General features: G+C 43.0%; 2 protein-coding genes and 1 non-coding gene across 9 annotated transcripts; all 3 read left to right on the top strand.

Annotated features, from left to right (window-relative positions):
• Nucleotides 1-41: 41 nt before the first annotated feature.
• KHDC4 (KH domain containing 4, pre-mRNA splicing factor) lies at nucleotides 42-24,106 on the top strand. Of its 4 annotated transcripts, none has more exons than XM_059870802.1 (14): nucleotides 42-103; nucleotides 182-422; nucleotides 2,602-2,724; nucleotides 8,233-8,312; nucleotides 8,751-8,803; nucleotides 9,301-9,464; nucleotides 11,378-11,589; nucleotides 14,005-14,065; nucleotides 17,159-17,216; nucleotides 17,307-17,560; nucleotides 18,636-18,794; nucleotides 19,779-19,891; nucleotides 20,871-20,962; nucleotides 22,859-24,106. In XM_059870802.1, the coding sequence occupies exons 1-14, from the start codon at nucleotides 57-59 to the stop codon at nucleotides 23,056-23,058; spliced, it is 1,857 nt and encodes a 618-aa protein (XP_059726785.1). In that variant the 5' UTR covers nucleotides 42-56; the 3' UTR covers nucleotides 23,059-24,106. The 4 variants fall into 4 exon arrangements, with proteins under 4 accessions (XP_059726785.1, XP_059726783.1, XP_059726782.1 ...); XM_059870800.1 differs by having other exon boundaries at nucleotides 2,596-2,724; nucleotides 18,639-18,794; XM_059870799.1 differs by having other exon boundaries at nucleotides 2,596-2,724.
• On the top strand, nucleotides 11,173-11,300 carry LOC132340437 (small Cajal body-specific RNA 4). The gene has a single exon (XR_009489871.1). It is a non-coding gene; the product is annotated as a small Cajal body-specific RNA 4 (non-coding RNA).
• On the top strand, nucleotides 14,072-17,152 carry LOC132340058 (AP2/ERF domain-containing protein PFD0985w-like). Of its 4 annotated transcripts, none has more exons than XM_059870808.1 (3): nucleotides 14,072-15,790; nucleotides 15,875-16,123; nucleotides 16,217-17,152. In XM_059870808.1, the coding sequence occupies exons 1-3, from the start codon at nucleotides 15,467-15,469 to the stop codon at nucleotides 17,138-17,140; spliced, it is 1,497 nt and encodes a 498-aa protein (XP_059726791.1). In that variant the 5' UTR covers nucleotides 14,072-15,466; the 3' UTR covers nucleotides 17,141-17,152. The 4 variants fall into 4 exon arrangements, with proteins under 4 accessions (XP_059726791.1, XP_059726790.1, XP_059726789.1 ...); XM_059870807.1 differs by having other exon boundaries at nucleotides 14,072-15,904; nucleotides 15,971-16,123; XM_059870806.1 differs by having other exon boundaries at nucleotides 14,072-16,000; nucleotides 16,064-16,123.
• Nucleotides 24,107-24,278: the final 172 nt, after the last annotated feature.

Here is a 24,278-nt window from a genome sequence, read left to right as displayed (position 1 = left end):
GCGGCGGCGCGCGGCGGGCGCTGGACCGGAAGTGACGCCCGGCAGCCGTGGCGGCCATGTCGGCGGGCGGCGGAGCGCAGCGGGACGCGGGGGCCGCGGGCGGGTGAGGCGCGGCCGCGGCGGCTCGGGCGGCCCCGGTGCCCCGCGGAGCAGCGCCTCACGCTCCCTATGTCTTTTCCAGGCGCCGCAGCAAGTGGGATCAGCCCGGCCCGGCGCCTAATTTCCTCCTCCCCGGCACGGCGCCGCTGCCCGGGCGGCCGTTCCCCGGTGGGGGCGGCGATGGCGGCGCCGCCGTGGCCGGGTCCGAGAGCTCCGCGGCGCCCTCGGGAGCGCTGGATGCGGCCGCGGCCGTGGCGGCGAAGATCAACGCGATGCTGATGGCCAAAGGGAAGCTGAAGCCGGCGCCCAGCACGGCGGACAAGGTGGGTGGGCGCGGGGGTGTCACGGACATTGAGTCGGGAAATTGGCTGCCATAAAATATTTTTTTTCAGCGTAACAGAAAGCAGTGAGCTCAGTCCGCTGTGATATTTTACCAAATCCACCCTGTAGGGAGGCGAAAAAATTTTTTTTATCCGCAGAACCGTAGAATATTCTGAGTTGCTAGGATTTTTCCTGAGGTGTTTTCCAGAGAGCAGAGCCGATGGAAAAACTGCTGTGTGAAACAGCTGCTTTCAAATATGGGACCAAATGATTTTTGTGCCTGAAAAACTTACCAGTATGAGCTGTAGATCCAAGTCCTAACCAGCTTATTCAGCTTTTGCTGAGCCCTGCCCCGAGCTTGCTTGACCCTGATGAGCTCAGGCAGTTGGACTGGTGTGTTCCTCTGAAATAATCTCTGAGTTTTCTATTCTAAAGCAAGTGTAACTTAAAGCTGCTTTTCCAGTCCCACTCACAGCCTTGTCTTGCTCTTCTGCCTGTGCTAGAGCCAGGTTTAGAAGCTGTGTCAGGTTTCATGGGACCATGGTTTGGGTTGGAAGAGACCTTAGAGCACATCTTGTCCCATCCCTGCCATGGGCAAGGACACCTTCCACTGGCCCAGGTGGCTCCTTGGGCACTGCCAGGGATCCAGGGGCAGCCCCAGCTGGGCTGGGAAATGTTTTCATGGATTTAATCCCAAACATCCAAAGATTGGGGAGCTCAGGAGGTTCAGATTGGGGAGCTCAGGAGGTTCAGACTGGGGAGCCCAGGAGGTTCAGACTGGGGAGCTCAGGAGGTTCAGACTGGGGAGCTCAGGAGGTTCAGACTGGGGAGCTCAGGAGTTCCAGCTCCTCACCCCCCCAGTTTAGGTGCAAGGGGATTTTTGGGCAATGTGCTCACAGAACCTTGGAATGGTTTGGGTTGAAATGGACCCAAAAACTCATCCAGTGCCATGGCAGGGACACCTTCCACCATCCCAGCCCTGGTCTTGGGCACTTCCAGGGATCCAGGGGCAGCTAAATTCTCCTTAAATTACTTCTCTGTCACTTCTGGGGCTGAAATACCCCTGGAGCCTTTTTAGAGTGCTCATTTTACCACAGGATTTACTCACAAATAAGAAAAAAGTAGGAAATTGTCCCAAATTCTTCTTAAATCACTTCTATTGCCTTCCACAGCTGGAAGGGGTGAACAAGAAGGATGTTATTCTGTGAATATGTGCTGAAGATAAATCCAGTTTTAATCTGGATTTATTTGAGCAGATCCAGCTGTAACTCCAATGTGCTTTCCTGTGCAATCTGTAAAGATTTTTTCAGTGTGCAATCTGCAAAGATTTTGCCTTCAACAACTGAAAGAGGGGAACAAGAAGGACATTATTTATATATGCTGAAGATAAATCTTTAAATAATTAGCATTATTCTATTAATGTGTGAGGATAAACCCAGTGTGTTTATTTGGGCTGAGAGGAGGCAGATAGAGCAGTTATTTCAAGGTGCTTTCCACTAATCTCTCTCAAGATTTTGCCTTCCACAGCTGGAAGGGGTGAACAAGAAGGATGTTCTTAAATTAATATGTGCTGAAGATAAATCCAGTTTTAATCTGGATTTTTTGGGCAGATCCAGCAGTAACTCCAATGTGCTTTCCTGTGCAATCTGTAAAGATTTTTTCAGTGTGCAATCTGCAAAGATTTTGCCTTCAACAACTGAAAGAGGGGAACAAGAAGGACATTATTTATATATGCTGAAGATAAATCTTTAAATAATTAGCATTATTCTATTAATGTGTGAGGATAAACCCAGTGTGTTTATTTGGGCTGAGAGGAGGCAGATAGAGCAGTTATTTCAAGGTGCTTTCCACTAATCTCTCTCAAGATTTTGCCTTCCACAGCTGGAAGGGGTGAACAAGAAGGATGTTCTTAAATTAATATGTGCTGAAGATAAATCCAGTTTTAATCTGGATTTTTTGGGCAGATCCAGCAGTAACTCCAATGTGCTTTCCTGGGCAATCTATAAAGATTTTTTCAGTGTGCAATCTGCAAAGATTTTGCAATCAGTAAAGATTTTTTCAATGTGCATTCTGTAAAGAGTTTGCCTTCCACCACTGCAAGGGGTGAACAAGGATCTTCACCCCTGGAGTTTGTTTGTGCTTCTTTTCCACTTTTGCAACTGCTTCTCTCTGAAGCTGCAGGCTCTGGGGAAAGGTCCAGCCACGAGTAAAAGCAAGGATGACCTGGTGGTGGCAGAGGTGGAGATCAACGATGTGCCCCTGACGTGCAGGAACCTGCTGACCAGGGGCCAGACCCAGGATGAGGTAGGTCCCACGCCCCCAGGGCCGCCGTGCTGTGTTCTGACAAACCCCTTGGCCCTGGGTTTCTCTCCTGGCAAGCTGAGAGGCCTCAGAGGAAAACAATGAAACAATATTGATCTCAGTTCTCTCTCCTGTGTTTTGGGATGTGGTTGGAGAGTGTTTATCCAACATGGGAGTTGTTTTGATTTAATGACCAATCACAGCCAGATGTGTCAGACTCTGAGGAGAGGCAGGAGTTGTTCATTATGATCCTTTAGCCTTCTGTCTGTATCCTTTCTTTATTCTTAGTATAGCAGAATATGATAGGGTCTAATATAATAGGGTCTAATATAATATAATAAGGTATAATATAATAGGGTATAATATAATATAACATAATATAACATAATATAACATAATATAACATAATATAACATAATATAACATAATATAACATAATATAACATAATATAACATAATATAACATAATATAACATAATATAACATAATATAACATAATATAACATAATATAACATAATATAACATAATATAATATAATATAATATAATATAATATAATATAATATAATATAATATGGTATAATATATAATATATAATATATAATATAATATATAATGTAATCTAATACAATGTATAATATATCACATCATATGGTACAATATGGCATAATAAATAATGTAATATAATATAACAGCATAATAGAATTGAATATACTAGAATAGAATACAAATATAATGTAATATAAATAGAATAGAAATATAAGTATAATATAAATAGAATATTAATAGAAAAGAATATGGTAGAACATGGTAGAATATTATATTAATATTATACATGGTAGAATATATATGGTAGAATTATATTGTATTTTATTGTATTATAATTATTTTATATTTACATTATAATTATCTTATATTTATTTATATTTATTTTCTACTATAATTTTATATTATGTTATAATTATATTATATTAATTATTATAATATAATTATACATGTCAGAATATTATATTTATATTATAAATATACTATAATATAATATTCTACCATGTTCTGCCATACTGTATTCTATTCCATTCCATTATATTATCTGTATATTATATTATACTTTATTATATGTAATATTATATTTTATTATATGTATATTATAATGTATAACATAATATAGTATAATATTCTATTCTACCATATTCTATTCTATTCCATTTATAATTTATTATCTGTATATTTTATTATATGTAATATATTATTATATGTATATATTAATATATAATATAATATAGTATAATATTCTATTCTACCATATTCTATTCTATTCTAATGGTATAATATGGTGTATGTCATAATATAATATATAATGTAATATAATATAACCTAGCATAGCATAATATAGCATATAATGTAATATAATATGTAATTAATATAATATATATAATTTATAACATATAAAGTACTGTACTATAATATATAATGTGATATAATACGTAATTAATATAATGTACAATTTGTATAATATCTATCATATTATTTATAATATATAATATACTGTACTATAATATAATATGTAATTTGGTATAATATAATATGTGATTAATATATCATATAATTTATAACATATAATATAATATATAGTGTGATATGATGTAGTATAAATAATATGATATAATATCTATAATAGATAATACAATTAATATAATAGATTGTGGTATAATATAATAATAGTTGAGCCTTCTAAGAGCATGTATTCAGGTTCATCATTTCCTCCCTTCCTCAGGGACCCCCAAACTGCCTCAGCCCAGCAGCTCTGCTGCCTTGGCAGGGAGCTCTGGGCTCAGGTAGCCCTGGGCACCTTTGCCCATATTCTCTGGGCTCAGGTAACCCTGGGCACCTTTGCTCTTGTTCTCTGTGCTCAGGTAGCCCTGGGCACCTTTGCCCTTGTTCTCTGGGCTCAGGTAACCCTGGGCACCTTTGCCCTTGTTCTCTGGGCTCAGGTAACCCTGGGCACCTTTGCCCGTGTTCTCTGTGCTCAGGTAACCCTGGGCACCTTTGCCCTTGTTCTCTGGGCTCAGGTAACCCTGGGCACCTTTACCCTTGTTCTCTGGGCTCAGGTAACCCTGGGCACCTTTGCCCGTGTTCTCTGTGCTCAGGTAGCCCTGGGCACCTTTGCCCGTGTTCTCTGGGCTCAGGTAACCCTGGGCACCTTTGCCCTTGTTCTCTGTGCTCAGGTAACCCTGGGCACCTTTGCCCTTGTTCTCTGGGCTCAGGTAACCCTGGGCACCTTTGCCTGTGTTCTCTGGGCTCAGGTAACCCTGGGCACCTTTGCCCTTGTTCTCTGGGCTCAGGTAACCCTGGGCACCTTTGCCCTTGTTCTCTGGGCTCAGGTAACCCTGGGCACCTTTGCCTGTGTTCTCTGGGCTCAGGTAACCCTGGGCACCTTTGCCCTTGTTCTCTGGGCTCAGGTAACCCTGGGCACCTTTGCCCTTGTTCTCTGGGCTCAGGTAACCCTGGGCACCTTTGCCCTTGTTCTCTGGGCTCAGGTAACCCTGGGCACCTTTGCCCTTGTTCTCTGGGCTCAGGTAACCCTGGGCACCTTTGCCCTTGTTCTCTGGGCTCAGGTAGCCCTGGGCACCTTTGCCCTTGTTCTCTGGGCTCAGGTAACCCTGGGCACCTTTGCCCTTGTTCTCTGGGCTCAGGTAACCCTGGGCACCTTTGCCTTTGTTCTCTGGGCTCAGGTAACCCTGGGCACCTTTGCCCTTGTTCTCTGGGCTCAGGTAACCCTGGGCACCTTTGCCCTTGTTCTCTGGGCTCAGGTAACCCTGGGCACCTTTGCCCTTGTTCTCTGGGCTCAGGTAGCCCTGGCCACCTTTGCCCTTGTTCTCTGGGCTCAGGTAACCCTGGGCACCTTTGCCCTTGTTCTCTGGGCTCAGGTAGCCCTGGGCACCTTTGCCCTTGTTCTCTGGGCTCAGGTAACCCTGGGCACCTGTGCCCTTGTTCTCTGGGCTCAGGTAACCCTGGGCACCTTTGCCCTTGTTCTCTGGGCTCAGGTAACCCTGGGCACCTTTGCCCTTGTTCTCTGGGCTCAGGTAGCCCTGGGCACCTGTGCCCTTGTTCTCTGGGCTCAGGTAACCCTGGGCACCTGTGCCCTTGTTCCTGAGCAGATGAGGGGAAAGGAGCTGGCAGTGAACTCTGCTCAGGGTTGGTTCTTTCTAGGAGCCTCGTGTTTTCTCCAGGGGTTTGTTGGTTGGGTCAGTCAGTTGTTGTACTGGTGCCTCAGGGTTTGGGTTCTGTGGTTTTCAGACTCTGTGCTCTTTAGTGTGTGGGGCTGGGTTCACATCAGGGCATGGTGAGCTCTGTGCACAGAGCAGGGAGACAGAACAATTCCTGCTCCAGCTGGGACCACCAGTGATCCAAATCTCAGCCCAGGGGCACAAACAGCGTGGGCTGGAGAGAGGAACCAGAGACATGGGCTGGAGAGAGGAACCAGAAACATGGGCTGGGGACAGGAACCAGAGACATGGGCTGGAGAGAGGAACCAGAGACATGGGCTGGAGAGAGGAACCAGAGACATGGGCTGGAGAGAGGAAACAGAAACATGGGCTGGAGAGAGGAACCAGAGACATGGGCTGGAGAGAGGAAACAGAAACATGGGCTGGGGAGAGGAAACAGAGACATGGGCTGGGGAGAGGAACCAGACATGGGCTGGGGAGAGGAAACAGAAACATGGGCTGGAGAGAGGAACCAGAAACATGGGCTGGAGAGAGGAAACCAGAAACATGGGCTGGAGAGAGGAACCAGAGACATGGGCTGGAGAGAGGAACCAGAGACATGGGCTGGAGAGAGGAACCAGAGACATGGGCTGGGGAGAGGAAACCAGAAACATGGGCTGGGGAGAGGAACCAGAGACATGGGCTGGAGAGAGGAACCCAGAGACAGGGGCTGAGGAGAGGAAACCAAAAACATGGGCTGGAGAGAAAAACCAGAGACATGGGCTGGGGAGAGGAAACAGAAACATGGGCTGGGGAGAGGAACCAGAGACATGGGCTGGGGAGAGGAACCAGAGACATGGGCTGGGGAGAGGAACCAGGGACATGGGCTGGAGAGAGGAACCAGAGACATGGGCTGGAGAGAGGAAACCTAAAACATGGGCTGGAGAGAGGAAACCAGAGACATGGGCTGGAGAGAGGAAACCTAAAACATGGGCTGGAGAGAGGAAACCAGAGACATGGGCTGGAGAGAGGAAACCTAAAACATGGGCTGGAGAGAGGAACCAGAGACATGGGCTGGAGAGAGGAAACCAGAGACATGGGCTGGAGAGAGGAAACCAGGGACATGGGCTGGAGAGAGGAACCAGAGACATGGGCTGGAGAGAGGAACCAGAGACATGGGCTGGAGAGAGGAGACCAGGGACATGGGCTGGAGAGAGAAACCAGAGACATGGGCTGGAGAGAGGAAACCAGGGACATGGGCTGGAGAGAGGAAACCTAAAACATGGGCTGGAGAGAGGAAACCAGAGACATGGGCTGGAGAGAGGAAACCAGGGACATGGGCTGGAGAGAGGAACCAGAGACATGGGCTGGAGAGAGGAACCAGAGACATGGGCTGGGGAGAGGAAACCAGGGACATGGGCTGGGGAGAGGAGACCAGGGACATGGGCTGGGGAGAGGAAACAGAGACATGGGCTGGAGAGAGGAACCCAGAGACATGGGCTGGAGAGAGGAAACCAGAGACATGGGCTGGAGAGAGGAAACCAGGGACATGGGCTGGAGAGAGGAACCAGAGACATGGGCTGGAGAGAGGAAACCAGGGACATGGGCTGGAGAGAGGAAACCTAAAACATGGGCTGGAGAGAGGAAACCAGAGACATGGGCTGGAGAGAGGAAACCAGGGACATGGGCTGGAGAGAGGAACCAGAGACATGGGCTGGAGAGAGGAACCAGAGACATGGGCTGGGGAGAGGAAACCAGGGACATGGGCTGGGGAGAGGAGACCAGGGACATGGGCTGGGGAGAGGAAACAGAGACATGGGCTGGAGAGAGGAAACCAAAAACATGGGCTGGAGAGAGGAACCAGAGACATGGGCTGGGGAGAGGAAACCAGGGACATGGGCTGGAGAGAGGAACCAGAAACATGGGCTGGAGCTGTAATTAAACAATTAACTCCAATATGCTAATAGACAAAACTTAGAACAGCGTGAGACCCCAGGAGCAGTTATCCATTTTTGGGACCATTTTGGTTCATCTTGGGTGTAACCCTGGCCTTCCACACCCTGCCTGGGCTCTGGTGCTGCTCAAGGTTGGTCTCCTGAGCCCTTTTAATAAACCCCTGCTTTATTAATTAACTCTGTTCTAAATCAGCCTCCACAAGGCATCAGCTTTGACTTCATCAGCCTCTCAGCACCTCATTAATGATTTCTGGGGGTTTTTTACAGACCATTGTTTATATTTTGACCCTCTGTGTGTGCCTTGTTTGTCCCTGGCAGGTGTTTCACTGGCTTTTGTGCATTTCTTGCAGATCAGCCGTCTGAGTGGAGCAGCTGTGTCCACTCGAGGGAGGTTCATGACTGCAGAAGAGAAAGCCAAAGTGGGACCTGGGTTTGTATTTCATTTCTTGGTGCTTCTGCTGCTTTTCTCCTGAGGTGACAAAAGTGCTGGGGGTTCTGTTTGGTTGGATCTCCAATAAATTTGCCTTTCTGATGCTCCTGGGCTGAAATAACCACCCCAACCACGACCCTGACAGATCACACTCCCCACAGAACACTGCAACTTCCCAAGAAATACAAATTTAGTGACCCATTTATGGGCAGCTAATTAAATTTTTCAGTGCTGTAACTTTCCTGAATCATTTTTTCAGTGCAGAGCTTTTCTTCCTGAGCACTGTGATACTCAGGGAATCTGTGTTCTGTTATCTGGAGGGCATTTCAGATTTTTATGGAAGTCTTTCTGCATGCAATGGCTGTAATATAATTAGGTTGGGTCCATTCTTATTGTGTTGTCTGTGAGTTTAATTGAATATTTGCTTTTTCTTTCCAGAGATCGCCCTTTGTATCTTCATGTTCAGGGTCAGACACGGGAGTTGGTTGACAGTGAGTACAAAATATTCTGGTTTTTCTCTCCCTGGTGGTGATAAAGGGTTGGGTTTGAGTTATAAACACCTTGCTGGTGATAACAGACTCCATTCAAACACTGATACTGAGATCTATGGGGTTGTTCCTCCCTGACCTTGCCTTAAAATATTGGTCCAAGCTTGATCAGGATGGACATGGAGAAGAATTTCTGATACTTCACTGAATACCTGAGCTGGGAGGGGCCCCAGGGATCCCCCAGTCCAAGCCCTGCAGTGACACCCCAAAATCCCACCCTGGGAGCACTGTGCAACCCCTCCTGGAGCTCTGGCAGCCCTGGGGAGCCTCAGGGGAAGAACCTTTCCCTGACACCCCCCTAAACCTCCCTGGCACAGCTCCAGGATCCCTGGGCATCCTCTCTGATCCCACACAAGGATGCAAACTGGAAGATTGTGCAAAACAACCCTGTCATGTCCCAGTTTGCTGAATTCAAATGAATGTTGTGTTTTCTGAACCAGGAGCTGTGAACAGAATCAAAGAGATCATCACCAACGGGGTGGTGAAGGCAGCCACGGGCTCCAGCCCCACCTTCAACGGGGCCACAGTCACTGTGTATCACCAGCCAGCCCCCATCACTCAGATAACTCCAGCTGTGGGCCAGAAACCTCCATTCCAGTCAGGGGTGAGTGAATTTTAGTGAGTGTCAACCTCCATTCCAGAATTTTAGTGAGTATCAACCTCCATTCCAGTCAGGGGTGAGTGAATTTTAGTGAGTGTCAACCTCCACTCCAGAATTTTAGTGAGTATCAACCTCCATTCCAGAATTTTAGTGAGTATCAACCTTCATTCCAGAATTTTAGTGAGTATCAACCTCCACTCCAGAATTTTAGTGAGTATCAACCTCCACTCCAGAATTTTCTAGAGTTTCAACCTCCATTTCAGTCAGGCTGGGTGAATTTTCTTTTCTTGAGTATCAGCCTCCATTCCAGTCAGGGCTGAGTGAATTTTAGTGAGTATCAACCTCCATTCCAGAATTTTAGTGAGTATCAAACCTCCATTCCAGTCAGGGCTGAGTGAATTTTACTGAGTATCAACCTCCATTCTAGAATTTTCTTGAGTATCAACCTCCACTCAGGCTGAGTGAATTTTCTGGAGTATCACTCCTTACCAGATTTGCCTTTTACAAAGCAGACATGTCCTGTGCTATTTATTAAAAAATAATTAAAATCACGAAACAAAAGGTGAAAAAACCACTGTCACTGACATGTTTTATGAAAAATCCTCCTTTCCTTAGGATTTTTCCTCCTGAGAAGCTGAGAGGCCTCAGGAACAAAGTGTAAACAATGATTATTTGCTGCTGTGGGATGCAACAGCAATCTGGGATTGGTCTCATGTAATTGTTTTTAATTAATGGCCAATCCCAGCCCAGCTGTCCAGACTGTCTCAGTCACAGACAAACCTTTGTTATTCATTCTTTTTAATTCTCAGCCAGCCTTCTGATGAAATCCTTTCTTCTGTCCTTTTAGTACAGTTTTTAATATAATATAGATCATAAAATAAGAAATCAAACCTTCTGAACGTGGAGTCAGGATTCTCATCTCTTCCCTGTGATCACCAGCACAAACCACCCCAGAAAATCCCCCCACCTTGTGCTGTGAAATCTGGAGGACTGACAAGGCTGAGTCTGGAGATTTAGGCTCAGGTGACAGTGACCTCCTAAAAAAAGGGATGGAGAGAGCAGCCCTAGCTCCAGAACAGCCCAGGGCTCAAGTCCAGCTGTCCAGACTGTCTCAGTCACAGACAAACCTTTGTTATTCATTCTTTTTCTATTCTCAGCCAGCCTTCTGATGAAATCCTTTCTTCTGTCCTTTTAGTACAGTTTTTAATATAATATAGATCATAAAATAAGAACTCAAACCTTCTGAACGTGGAGTCAGGATTCTCATCTCTTCCCTGTGATCACCAGCACAAACCACCCCAGAAAATCCCCCCACCTTGTGCTGTGAAATCTGGAGGACTGACAAGGCTGAGTCTGGAGATTTAGGCTCAGGTGACAGTGACCTGAGTCTCATGTAATTGTTTTTAATTAATGGCCAATTAATTGATTGGTGTCATGTAATTGTTTCTAATTAATGGCCAATCCCAGTCCAGCTGTCCAGACTGTCTCAGTCACAGACCAACCTTTGTTATTCATTCTTTTTCTATTCTCAGCCAGCCTTCTGATGAAATCCTTTCTTCTATCCTTTTAGTAGTTTTTAATATAATTTATATCATAAAATAAGAACTCAGACCTTCTGAACGTGGAGTCAGGATTCTCATCTCTTCCCTCATCCCGAGACCCCTGTGAGCACAAACCACCCCAAAAAATCCCCCCACCTTGTGCTGTGAAATCTGGAGGACTGACAAGGCTGAGTCTGGAGATTTAGGCTCAGGTGACAGTGACCTCCTAAAAAAAGGGGATGGAGAGAGCAGCCCTAGCTCCAGAACAGCCCAGGGCTCACTGTGCCATCTGACACTCTCTGCCCTCAGTGAAATGTCTAAGTTAAAATGAAGGAAAGGAAGTGAAATACTGAAATATTTGCTGTTGATTTGCAGCTGCATTATGTCCAGGACAAGTTGTTTGTTGGGCTGGAGCATGCAGTTCCCACCTTTAACGTGAAGGAGAAGGTGGAAGGGCCTGGCTGCTCCTACTTGCAGCACATCCAGATTGAAACTGGTGCCAAAGTGTTCCTGAGAGGGAAAGGCTCGGGCTGCATCGAGCCAGCCTCGGGCAGAGAGGCCTTTGAGCCCATGTACATCTACATCAGGTAGGGGCAGTTCCAAAAACATCTCCTTCAAATCCATTCTGAATAAAAAATCCCATTAAAAAATCCCATTAGAAAAATCCATTGGAAAAAATCCCACTAAAAAAATCCCATTTAAAAAAAAATCCCATTTAAAAAAAATCCCATTAAAAAATCCCATTAGAAAAATCCATTCCAAAAAATCCCACTAAAAAAATCCCATTTAAAAAAAAATCTCATTAAAAAAATTATTTTAAAAAATCCCATTTTAAAAAAATCCCATTAAAAAATCTATTTAAAAAAATCCCATTTAAAAAAAATCCCATTAAAAAATCTATTTAAAAAAATCCCATTTTAAAAAAATCCCATTAAAAAATCTATTTTAAAAAATCCCATTTTTAAAAAATCCCATTAAAAAATCTATTTTAAAAAATCCCATTTTAAAAAAATCCCATTAAAATATCTATTTAAAAAAAATCCCATTAAAAAATCTATTTTAAAAAATCCCATAGAAAATCCCATACAAATCAATTTTTTAAAAATCCCATTTAAAAAAATCTCATTAAAAATCCCATTAAAATCAATTTTTTAAAAATCCCATTTAATAAAAAAATCTCATTGAAAATCCCATAAAAATCAATTTTAGAAAAATCCCATCAAAAATCAGTTTTAGAAAAATCCCATCAAAAAAACATTTTAAAAAATCACATTAAAAATCAATTTTAAAAAATCCTACCAAAAAAATCCCATTTTAAAAATCCCATAAAAATCAATTTTAAAAAATCCATTAAAAAAAAAATCCAATTAAAAATACCAATTTTAAAAAATCCCATTAAAAAGCCATAAAAAAAATTCCCATTTAAAAAAATCCATTTTTAAAAATCCCATTAAAAATCCATTTAAAAACCCTATAAAAATTAATTTCTTAAAAATCCCAATAAAAAACTCATCTACTTAATAAATTCCATTAAAAATCCCATATAAATCCATTTTAAAAAATCCCATTTAAAATCCATTTTAAAAGATCCCATTAAAATTATCAATTTTTTTAAAATCCCACAAAAAAATCCATTAAAAAATCCCTTTTAAAATCCTTTTTTAAAAAAATCCCATTTAAAAAAATCCATATTTAAAAAAAAAATCCCATAAAAAATTTTTAAAAATCCCATTAAAAAATCGATATTTAAAAAATCCCAAAGAAATCAATTAAAAAAAAAATCCCTTTAAAAAATCCATTTTAAAAAATTCCATTAAAAATATCAAAAAAAAATCCCATTAAAAATCCATTTTAAAAAATCCCATAAAAATCCATATTCAAAAATCCCGTAGTAATACATTTTTTTAGAAATCCCATTTAAAAATCCATATTTAAAAAATCGCATTAAAAATCCATTTAAAAAAATTCATTCAAAAAAATCAATTTAAAAAAATCCCATAAAAATCCATTCTAAAAAATCCCATTAAAAATCCTATAAAAATCCATTTTAGAAAAATCCCATTAAAAAAATCTATTTAAAAAAATCTCATAAAAAAGCAATTTTAAAAAATCCCATTAAAAATCCATTTAAAAAAACCCATAAAAATCCATTTAAAAAAATCTCATAAAAAAGCAATTTTAAAAAATCCCATTAAAAATCCATTTAAAAAATCCCATAAAAAATCTATTTTAAAAAAAACTCATGAAACATCCATTTAAATAATCTCATAAAAATCCATTTTAAAAAACTCCCATTAAAAAATCAATTTAAAAAAATCCCATTAAAAATCCATTCAAAAAAATCAATTTAAAAAATCCCATTAAAATCTATTCTAAAAAGTCCCATAAAAATCCATTTTCAAAAATCCCAATAAAAAATCCATTTTAAAAAATCCCATTAAAAATATCAATTAAAAAAAAATTCTCTTAAAAATACCAATTTTTAAAAAATCCCATAAAAATAATTTTTTAAAAATCCCATTGAAAAAATCTGTTTAAAAAAAATCCCATAAAAATCCATTCTAAAAAATCCCATTAAAAATCCATTCAAAAAAATCCATTTTAAAAATCCCATTAAAATAAATTTTAAAAAAATCCCTTTAAAAAAATCCATTTTTAAAAAATCACAATAAAAATCCATTTAAAAAAAATTCTATTAAAATCCATTAAAAAAAAAATCTCATTAAAATCCATTTTAAAAAAACCCTTTAAAATCCGTTTTTTAAAAATCCCATAATAATACATTTTTAAAAAATCCCATAAAAATCAGTTTTTAAAAAATCCATTTTAAAAAATCTCCTAAAAAATCCCAGGAATGTTACTCAATCTTCAATCACTGTGGGGAATTCCTCATTTGCTCTGATTTAATTCAAATTAAATTAAATTTTTGAGAATAAGGAGCTCCCAAATTTGCAGAAAACTTTGTTCTTATAAATTTATTTTGTTTTATTTATTTTTTTCAGTCACCCAAAGCCAGAAGGTTTGGCAGCTGCTAAAAAGCTGTGTGAGAACCTCTTGCAAACAGTGAGTAACTCTTCCAAAAATGAGATTTCAGAGCTTTTTGTAGCTCTGAAAGAATTCCAAGAGTTTCCAGCAATTCCTGTGTCTGACCTGTCTCCTTCCAAGCTTGCTGTGTGATTCTTGAAATAAATATTTCTCAGGAAGGTGCTGAGAATATTGGAATTTTAGAGAGAAAAAAATGCAAAGTTTTGGGATTAAAGATGGCAGAGCTGCTGTAGGAAAGATCAAGTGCTTGGTGTGGCAAACAAATTCCAGAGAAATCTTTCACAGACACAGAAAATGTGCAATTTCTCCTCAAGATGGTCAGTCTTCTCTTCTAGGAATGGAAATAAAACCCTGGAGAATCTTTCAGTTAAAGAGTAATAAAATATTGGAGTGTAAATCAAAGAGTAATAAAATATTGGAGTGTAAATCAAAGAGTAATAAAATATTGGAGGATAAACCAAAGAGTAATAAAATATTGGAGGATAAATCAAAGAATAATCAAATATTGGAGTGTAAATCAAAGAGTAATAAAATATTGGAGTGTAAATCAAAGAGTAATAAAATATTGGAGGATAAATCAAAGAGTAATAAAATATTGGAGTATGAATCAAAGAGTAATAAAATATTGGAGTGTAAATCAAAGAGTAATAAAATATTGGAGTATGAATCAAAGAGTAATAAAATATTGGAGTATAAATCAAAGAGTAATAAAATATTGGAGTATAAATCAAAGAGTAATAAAATATTGGAGTGTAAATCAAAGAAAAATCAAATATTGGAGTATAAATCTCTTTTGAGAAATAGTTGGGAGCTTTTTTATTGTCTGAGGCTCTATTGAAGTCATTAATAATATTGAAGTGATTAATACTGAAGTGATTAATAATCCTGAAGTGGTTAATACTGAAGTGGTTAATATTGAACTGATTAATAATATCGAAGTGGTTAATATTGAAGTCATTAATATTGAGGTGATTAATAATATTGAAGTGAATGATATTGAAGTGATTAATATTAAGGGGCTAATAATATTGAGGTGATTAATATTGAAGTGATTAATAATATTGAGGTGATTAATATTGAAGTGGTTAATTATATTGAAGTGGTTAATAATACTGAAGTCATTAATAATACTGAAGTGATTAATACTGAAGTGATTAGTAATATTGAAGTGATTAATACTGAAGTGATTAGTAATATTGAAGTAGTTAATATTGAAGTAGCTAATATTGAATAGTTAATATTGAAGTGGTTAATATTGAAGTGGTTAATATTAAAGTCATTAATAATATTGAAGTCCTTAATATTGAAGTCATTAATAATATTGAAGTGGTTAATATTGAAGTGATTCATATTGAAGCAATTAATAATATTGAAGTCATTAATATTGAAGTAATTGATAATATTGAAGTAATTGATCATATGGAAGTGATTAATAATATTGAGGTGGTTAATAGGGAAGTGATTAATAATATTGAGGTGATTAATAATATTGAGGTGATTAATATGGAAGTGATTAATGATATTGAGGTGGTTAATGGGGAAGTGATTAATAATATTGAGGTGGTTGATAGGGAAGTGATTAATGATATTGAGGTGATTGATAGGGAAGTGATTAATAATATTGAGGTGATCAACAGGGAAGTGATTAATAATATTGAGGTGATTAATAATATTGAGGTGGTTAATATGGAAGTGATTAATAATATTGAGGTGATTGATAGGGAAGTGATTAATGACATTGAGGTGATTGATAGGGAAGTGATTAATAATATTGAGGTGATCAACAGGGAAGTGATTAATAATATTGAGGTGATTCATGCCATTGAGGTGATTAATATGGAAGTGATTAATAATGAGGTGATTGATAGGGAAGTGATTAATAATATTGAGGTGGTTAATAGGGAAGTGATTAATGATATTGAGGTGATTGATAGGGAAGTGATTAATAATGAGGTGGTTAATATGGAAGTGATTAATAATGAGGTGGTTAATAGGGAAGTGATTAATGCTATTGAGGTGGTTAATAGGGAAGTGATTAATAATGAGGTGATTAATAGGGAAGTGATTAATAATGAGGTGGTTAATAGGGAAGTGATTAATAATGAGGTGATTAATTAGGAAGTGATTAATGATATTGAGGTGATTAATAGGGGAGTGATTAATAATGAGGTGGTTAATAAGGAAGTGATTAATAATGAGGTGATTAATAAGGAAGTGATTAATAATGAGGTGATTAATAAGGAGGTGATTAACAATGAGGTGGTTAATAGGGAGGTGATTAATAATGAGATGGTTAATAATGAGGTGGTTAATAAGGAGGTGATTAATAATGAGGTGGTTAATAAGGAGGTGGTTAATAGGGAAGTGATTAACAATGAGGTGATTAACAATGAGGTGATTAACAATGAGGTGGTTAATAATGAGGTGATTAATAGGGAAGTGATTAATAAGGAGGTGATTAATAAGGAAGTGATTAATAATGAGGTGGTTAATAAGGAAGTGATTAACAATGAGGTGATTAACAATGAGGTGGTTAATAGGGAGGTGATTAACACTGAGGTGATTAATAAGGAGGTGATTGCCTTGCGCTCTCTGCAGCGCGGTTCGTGCCCGTGCCTGGTTCCCCGCTGTGCCCAGGTGGGCTCCGGGCTCTGCGGGCGCAGTCCCGGGTGCTGCCGTGCTGTGCTGTGCTGGCTGTGCTGGCCGTGCTGTGCTGTGCTGTGCTGTGCTGGCCGTGCTGTGCTGTGCTGTGCTGTGCTGTGCTGGCCGTGCTGTGCTGTGCTGTGCTGTGCTGGCTGTGCTGTGCTGTGCTGTGCTGTGCTGTGCTGTGCTGTGCTGGCTGTGCTGTGCTGTGCTGTGCTGGCCGTGCTGTGCTGTGCTGTGCTGTGCTGTGCTGTGCTGGCCGTGCTGTGCTGTGCTGGCTGTGCTGGCCGTGCTGTGCTGTGCTGTGCTGTGCTGGCTGTGCTGTGCTGTGCTGTGCTGGGCGTGCTCTGCCGGCGGCGTCCCCGCAGCGCTCCGGGCTGCAGCAGCGATTCCAACCACGGGGAATTCCTTGGCTGTCATAAATGTCACTGTTTCCATGTTCTTGTCTGACCTTGGGGCTCTCTGCAGGTGCACGCCGAGTACTCCCGGTTTGTCAACCAGATAACCACCGCGGTTCCCCTGGCAGGTAAAATCCTCCCTGGAGACTTGTTTGGGATCCCCCTGGCTGCTCTGGGGGCAGACCTGAGCTGTCCTTTTGTCCTTTCTCCCTCTCCAGGTTTCACCCAGCCGGCCACCATCAACAGCGTGCCCTCCCAGCCCTCCTATTACCCCTCCAACGGGTACCAGGCCGGGTACCCCGTGGTTCCCCCTCCTCAGCAGCCTGTCCAGCCTCCCTACGGGGTGCCAGGGATTGTCCCCCCCGCCGTGCCCCTGGCTCCTGGAGTCCTGCCAGCGCTGCCCACGGCCGTGCCCCCCGTGCCCACGCAGTACCCCATCCCTCAGGTGCAGCCTGCAGCCAGCACCGGCCAGGTACTGCCCGGGGCCACTCTCTGCTCTGCAGGTTCCTTCATAAGGGGGAAAGACTTTGTAGTTCTTCTTCAGGGCTTTGGTTTTGCTCTTTTTTGTGGGTTGGGTTGTGTTGGGGTTTTTTGGGAGGGTGGTTGGGGTTTTTGTTATTGTTTAGCTGATCCGTGCTTGGAGGCAACTAAATTGTCATGTTGGCAGCTTCCTTCTGCATTCTTCAGGTTCTGTTTTTTCCCCTTCTGTTTCCTCCATTCTATTTTTCCCCCATTCTATTTTTCCCCACTCTGGTTTTTCCCATTGTGTTTTTCCCCCTTTCTGTTTTCCCCCATTCCCTTTTTCCCCCCATTCCCTTTTTCCCCCCATTCCCTGTTTTCCCCCATTCCCTTTTTTCCCCCACTCCCTGTTTTTCCCCCCACTCCCTGTTTTTCCCCCCATTCCCTGTTTTTCCCCCCATTCCCTGTTTCTCCCTCCCATTCCCTGTTTTTCCCCCACTCCCTGTTTTTTCCCCCACTCCCTGTTTTTTCCCCCACTCCCTGTTTTTTCCCCACTCCCTGTTTTTCCCCCACTCCCTGTTTTTCCCCCATTCCCTGTTTTTTCCCCCATTCCCTGTTTTTTCCCCCATTCCCTGTTTTTTCCCCCATTCCCTGTTTTTTCCCCCATTCCCTGTTTTTCCCCCACTCCCTGTTCTTCCCCATTCCCTTTTTTCCCCATTCCCTTTTTCATATTCTGCCCTTCCCATTCTATTCCTATTTTTCCTATTCTATATTCATATCATAAACCACTCCTCTCAACAGCAAGGACACTTTGAGGGGCTGGGGGTCAGTTCAGTGTCTGAGAGCATCATCCCGCTCTGTGATGCTCCTCTGCAGGTGCCTGAGTTTTAATTTCAGCTGGGGATCAGTGTGAGGTGGGAGCATTCTCTAAGGGAAATCTTGTTTCACCTTCTCAGTTGTGAATTTTCCTCTCAGTGCTGTTAAATCTAGAGAAACCATTTGTGTGTTCTGCTCCTTACTGCATTGAATTAATACTTTACATGCACATTATCAATTTTTTTTGTGTTTTCTCTCCAATTTGTGCCCAGCAGAGTCCTCTGAGTGCTCCTTTCCTTCCTGCTGCCCCAGTAAAAACCAGCATGCCAACTGGTAGCCAGCCCCAGGTGCAGCCCCATCCCCAGGGCCAAAAGAGACGCTTCACCGAGGAGCTGCCTGATGAGAGAGAGTCAGGACTGCTGGGATACCAGGTGGAATAAAATCAGCAATTTTCCTCCCCTCAGCAGGCAGAGTTGGGGTGTTGCTAGCCCAGGTTGTTGGAGCAGTTGTGCAGGGCCTTGGGCAGAGGGCAGGGCTCCTCCCAAAGCACTTGGGTGTCTCTGAGTGGATGCACTGCTCTTAATTAACTCATTAACTCATTAGTGGATGAACTCCCACACCCTCAGCCCTTCCCAAAGATGAGTGCTGCATCCAGGTCACAGACACGACAAGAGTGTGGGACTGCTTGGCTTAAAGAGAAATTATTTGGGGCTTTATTAGAATTTTTGGGGTCTTCAGGTGGGCTTTTTGAGGGAGGGAGATGTAATAACTTCTAGTTTTTCCCATTTACCTTGCAGGTTGCACTTGAGAGGATTTCAAGAACCCTTAGTTTAAAAGCTTATTTATTTAGGTAGTTAGATGACTTTAAGAAAAATAATTTTTAGGTAGTTAGATGATTTTAAGAAAAATAATTTGTAGGTAGTTAGATGATTTTAAGAACAATAATTTGGAGTTCTTGCCATTTGCATGTGAGCAAAGGGAGTGTCTGTAAATGTTTCTGTGATGCTACACCCCTGCCAGAGGCAGAGCACTTCATAAAAGCTTTGCCCAGAGGCAATAAGGAACTGCCTGTGTGTCAGAGCTAATCTGAGAATCTCAAGCAGATTCCTGTGACATGTGTGCAGTGTTCAGAATGAGCTGGCTGAGGAGATCCATGAAGGGAGCAGCTCTTTATTGTCCTGAGCTGCTGCCAGGGTGGAGAAGGTGGTGAGGAGTTCTCCAGACCTGTTTCCCACCACTCAGATATTTTTAGGAGAAAGCTGCCCTGAGATATTTTTAGGAAGGAAGCATTTTGTGTAGCAGTGGTGCTTAGAGATTCCTTCTGCAAGGTTGGGTTTCCTAACAGTATCATTAAGGAGCTGTAGCTTTTGTTGTAGTGGTAGGTTTGCTAATGCCGTGTGTTTTTCTGCTCATAGCATGGACCCATTCATATGACTAATTTAGGTACAGGCTTCTCCAGTCAGAGCGAAATCGAGGGAGCCGCGGCGAAGGCAGCGAGTTCCTCAGGAAAGGAGAGAGAGAGGGACAGGTGAGTGAGGAACCAGGGCCAGCTCCTGCTTCTGCTGCAAAGCTTGCCTCAGAGATTGCTTTGTGTTTTCTTCTGTGGTTTGGGGATGGATTGGTTGTGGGTGGGTTTGTTTTGGGTTGGGTTTTTTAAGGGGCCTTTGGATGCTGCAGAATGAAAATGGCTTCGTTTGCACTCCTGCCTGAGTCTCTGTGTGGATCTGGTGTTTTGTCACTGTCACACATTGCATTGTGCTGGCCCCAGCACAGACCCTCGAGGGCCACCACTTGTCACTGGTTTCATCGTGGACATTGAGCTGTGGTTGGACATGGCCATCCAGCCAGTTCCTTACCCCTCTAATCATCCACCCATGCATCCATCTTCCATCCCTCCATCTGTCCATCCAAATCCATCCATCCCTCATCCATCCCTCCCTCCCTCATCCATCCATCCATCCATCCCTCATCCATCCATCCATCCATCCATCCCTCATCCATCCCTCCCTCCCTCATCCCTCCATCCATCCCTCCATCCATCCCTCCATCCATCCATCCCCCATCCCTCCATCCATCCCTCCATCCCTCCCTCCCTCCATCCATCCATCCATCCATCCATCCATCCATCCATCCATCCCTCCATCCCTCCATCCCTCCATCCCTCCCTCCATCCATCCATCCCTCCCTCCATCCATCCATCCCTCCCTCCATCCATCCATTCCCCATCCCCCATCCATCCATCCATCCCTCCATCCATCCCCCATCCATCCCTCCCTCCATCCCTCCCTCCATCCCATTCCTGTCCCAGTAAGACTCCTGGGAGAGGACAGGCCTTGCAGAGCTCCAGGCAGGGGCTGCCAGTCCCTCCAGTCCCCCAGCACAGTCACTGCACAAGTCAGGGAATTAAAAACTCAACTCCTCAGCCCAAGGTCTGAGTTAGGAATTTAATTTTTATTACTTTTGACTCTTAGCTTGCTGTAAAAAAGAAAACATCTTGTTTTAAACAGGCAGTTGATGCCTCCGCCAGCTTTTCCTGTCACTGGAATGAAATCGGAATCGGAAGAAAGGAAAGGTGTGGGGTCTGTGCCAGGCAACCATGGTGAGTGCAGTGGCTCACACACCCTTCTGAGCCCACTTTCCTCTCCCAAACACCCTTCTGAGCCCACTTTCCTCTCCCAACACCCTTCTGAGCCCACTTTCCTCTCCCATCACCCTTCTGAGCCCACTTTCCTCTCCCAACACCCTTCTGAGCCCACTTTCCTCTCCCAACACCCTTCTGAGCCCACTTTCCTCTCCCAGCACCCTCCTGAGTCCAGTCTCCTCTCCCAAACGGTGCTGGTTTTAACACTTGCCTGAACTGGTGGGGTTTTTTTTGGCTGTTCTGTGTTGAAGTGCAAGGCAGGTGATGTTGCACTGCTCTAAAATCACTGGTGCTTGCTGTGGCCATACCCACAGGATGCTTCTCCAAGCTTTAATTAATATCTGTATGAAATGAGGGGAGTTTGATTAAGTGAGGGGCTCAAGACAGGGAGATTTGGCCCGTCAGGCAGCACAGAACATGGTGGGGTTGTTTTGTGCCTTTACATTGTTACACACAGAGTATGCTTCTCAAACCTTTAATTAATATCTGTATGAAATGAGGGGAGTTTGATTAAGTGAGGGGCTCAAGACAGGGAGATTTGGCCCATCAGGCAGCACAGAACGTGGTGGGATTGTTTTGTGCCTTTGCACTGATACACATACAGGTTGCTTCTCCAAGCTTTAATTAATATCTGTGTGAAATGAGAGGAGTTTAATTAAGTGAGGGACTCAAGACAGGGAGATCTGGCCCATCAGGCAGCACAGAACTTGGTGGGATTGTTTTGTGGCCTTGCATGGTTACACACACAGGTTGCTTCTCAAAGCTTTAATTATGAAATTAGGAAGTGAGGGACTCAAGACAGGGAGATTTGGCCCATCAGGCAGCACAGAACATGGTGGGGTTGTTTTGTGCCTGTGCATTGTTACACACACAGGATGCTTCTCAAAGCTGTAATAAATATCTCTATGAAATGAGGGGAGTTTAATAAAATGAGGGACTAAAGATAGGGAGTTTTGACCCATCAGGCAGCACAGAATGGAGGTTAATTAAGTTAGGGACTCAAGACAGGGAGATTTGACCCATCAGGCAGCACAGAACGTGGTGGGATTGTTTTGTGGCCTTGCATTGTTACACAGGTTGCTTAAAGCTTTAATTATGAAATGAGGGGAGTTTGATTAAGTGAGGGACTAAAGACAGGCAGATTTGGCCCATCAGGCAGCACAGAATGGAGTTTAATAAAAGGAGGGACTGAACACAGGTATATCTGGCCCATCAGGCAGCACAGAATTTGTTGGGGTTGTTTTGTGCCTTTCCATTGTGAGCAGCTGCCTCAGAGGCACTGAGGAATTCTGCTCAGCTGGGGATTCACACACACATTTCTGGCTGCAGCCTGCACAAGTTCTGCCAGGATTTCATCTTTCCTGTCCCTCAGCAAAAAGGGTTGGAACTTGTCAGGCTTGCAGTGGTTGAGCTCTGCAGGGACATCACACAGCCTGGTTAACCTTAGTTCTTCTGCAGTCCTGCTCCCAGACATTGCTCTCCTGTTAGCTTCCTTTTGAGCAAAATTTCTACTTTTCTTTGTTGATCTCTTTAAGGGTGAAATTGCCCTCCCTGAGAGCCATTTGCTAACTTTACCTTTTCTGTGTGTTTCTTTCTTGTTTCTCTGTTCTCTTACATGGTTCTGATGGATCACATGGCTGTTGCTGCTGCTGTTTCCTGTGGCCTTCGACCTTGGATGACCATTGGCCTTGTGACCTCAAAATGGTGTCCAACTAACAATTTACAATTAACATCTTTTTTTTATTATTATTAACTCGTTTTGGGGCGTTTTATCTCTTTTTATTTGTTTTATTTTTATTTTTTTCCTTCTTGGTGGGGCGGGCTGGGGGGGCTTGTTTTGTTTTCCCCTCCTAGATCATCAAGCCAAGAAGATGAAAACTGCAGAGAAGGGCTTTGGATTAGTGGCCTATGCTGGAGATTCTTCAGATGAAGAGGAGGAGCACGGTGGCCATAAAAACGCAAGTACTTTTTCACAGGGCTGGAGTTTGGGGTACCAGTACCCATCCTCACAACAACGAGCTAAACAACAGATGCCTTTCTGGATGGCACCATAAAAAAAAACTGCACAAGAGTTTTCATTCATCTGGTTTTTCCCCTCTAGCAATAATGCATGTATATTCCAGAATGAACTTGGCAGAGAGGCGTTGTTTTTACATTTGCAGAAGCCAATTTCCCCTTGGAAGGGCTCCGTTGTTTTTTAAAATGCTCATTTCTGGCAGTGTATTTGTCAATTTTAAAAAGGAGTGTTTGGAGTAGCATCCTGACTGGCCTAGTCCCTTGTGCAAGGGAGTGCTGTAAAGAGGAACCAGGGAAGCCTCTTGGGCCATATTTTCAGTTTCTCCCAGATGATTTAAAGGGAAGAGTCAGTGACACTGACTTCACTCTGCGTTTGCATTTTTGGAGTGCTCCTGCTTTGATCTACTGGTGACTCAGCCTCAGTTTTGGACTTTCACCAGAGGGAAGGAACAACATCCAGCAGTCATGAAAAACTTGAGCATCACATTTGGAAAACTCTTGGTTTTATTTCAGACAGACATCTCCTGTAACTCAGCTGGGTTTTATTTTTGAAATGTGATTTTACCAATCCCACAAGTTCTCGTTCTGGCCAGATGTTGGGCTGGGGGATGCTCAGGTTTTTGGATAGGTCCGTTTTGCTCCAGGTGGACTTGGCACTGTAGCCCTAGTGCTGAACTGTTTCCAGTCACCCCAGGACTCCAACTCAGCAGGAATTCCTTTTCCAGAGGCTCAGCCCCATCTCCTCCCTCCCTCACTGGATTCCACCAGAGCCAGAAGGTTTCCATGGTGGTTTCCCAAAGGGCAGCAGCTCCTGCCTCATGTGCAGAACCTGGGAATGAGGTTTTGGACTGTTGTTTTTGGACACAAACTGCACTGGGGGGCTGAGTGGGGTGGGCTGGTGCAGACAGAACTCTTGCATGGAGCAGTGATATGGGGACTGGGCAGCTTTTGGGGCAGGAGCTGTGGTTTTGAGAAGCTGGGTCACTGCTGCAGCCAGGGCTGCCTCACCTGTACAAACGTCAGCTTTCCCACGTGTTGTAAATAATTAGAACCATACTTTCATTATAAATAAATGTATAAATATTCTGCTTCCTGCTGCTGCTTTGGAGGTTGTGATAAGGGTGGGGGGGATGTGGGGCTGGGGAAGCCCTGGGGCCAGGGAGCTGTGGGGAAGTCCTGGGGCCGGGAGGGGGTCTGGGGTTGGGGGTCCCCAGGGATCAGGGGGTCCCCGGAGGTGGAGGGGCTGGGAGAGGGGTTC

This window comes from Haemorhous mexicanus, chromosome 31 (genome assembly GCF_027477595.1).
Source record: "Haemorhous mexicanus isolate bHaeMex1 chromosome 31, bHaeMex1.pri, whole genome shotgun sequence".
NCBI lineage: Eukaryota > Metazoa > Chordata > Aves > Passeriformes > Fringillidae > Haemorhous > Haemorhous mexicanus.
This window is presented reverse-complemented; position numbering and strand designations above follow the sequence as displayed.

What these genes read in the sequence shown, in the direction of transcription:
- KHDC4 (XM_059870799.1), top strand. Translation starts at nt 57, where the DNA reads ATGTCGGCGGGCGGCGGAGCGCAGCGGGACGCGGGGGCCGCGGGCGG. An exon ending in AAAGCCAAAGTGGGACCTGG is followed by an intron (nt 8,313 to 8,750) that starts GTTTGTATTTCA and finishes TTTTCTTTCCAG; the next exon opens with AGATCGCCCTTTGTATCTTC. An exon ending in CAGGACTGCTGGGATACCAG is followed by an intron (nt 18,795 to 19,778) that starts GTGGAATAAAAT and finishes TTCTGCTCATAG; the next exon opens with CATGGACCCATTCATATGAC.
- LOC132340058 (XM_059870805.1), top strand. Translation starts at nt 15,467, where the DNA reads ATGGAAGTGATTAATAATATTGAGGTGGTTAATAGGGAAGTGATTAAT. An exon ending in GGGAAGTGATTAATAATGAG is followed by an intron (nt 16,124 to 16,216) that starts GTGGTTAATAGG and finishes ATTAATAATGAG; the next exon opens with GTGGTTAATAAGGAAGTGAT.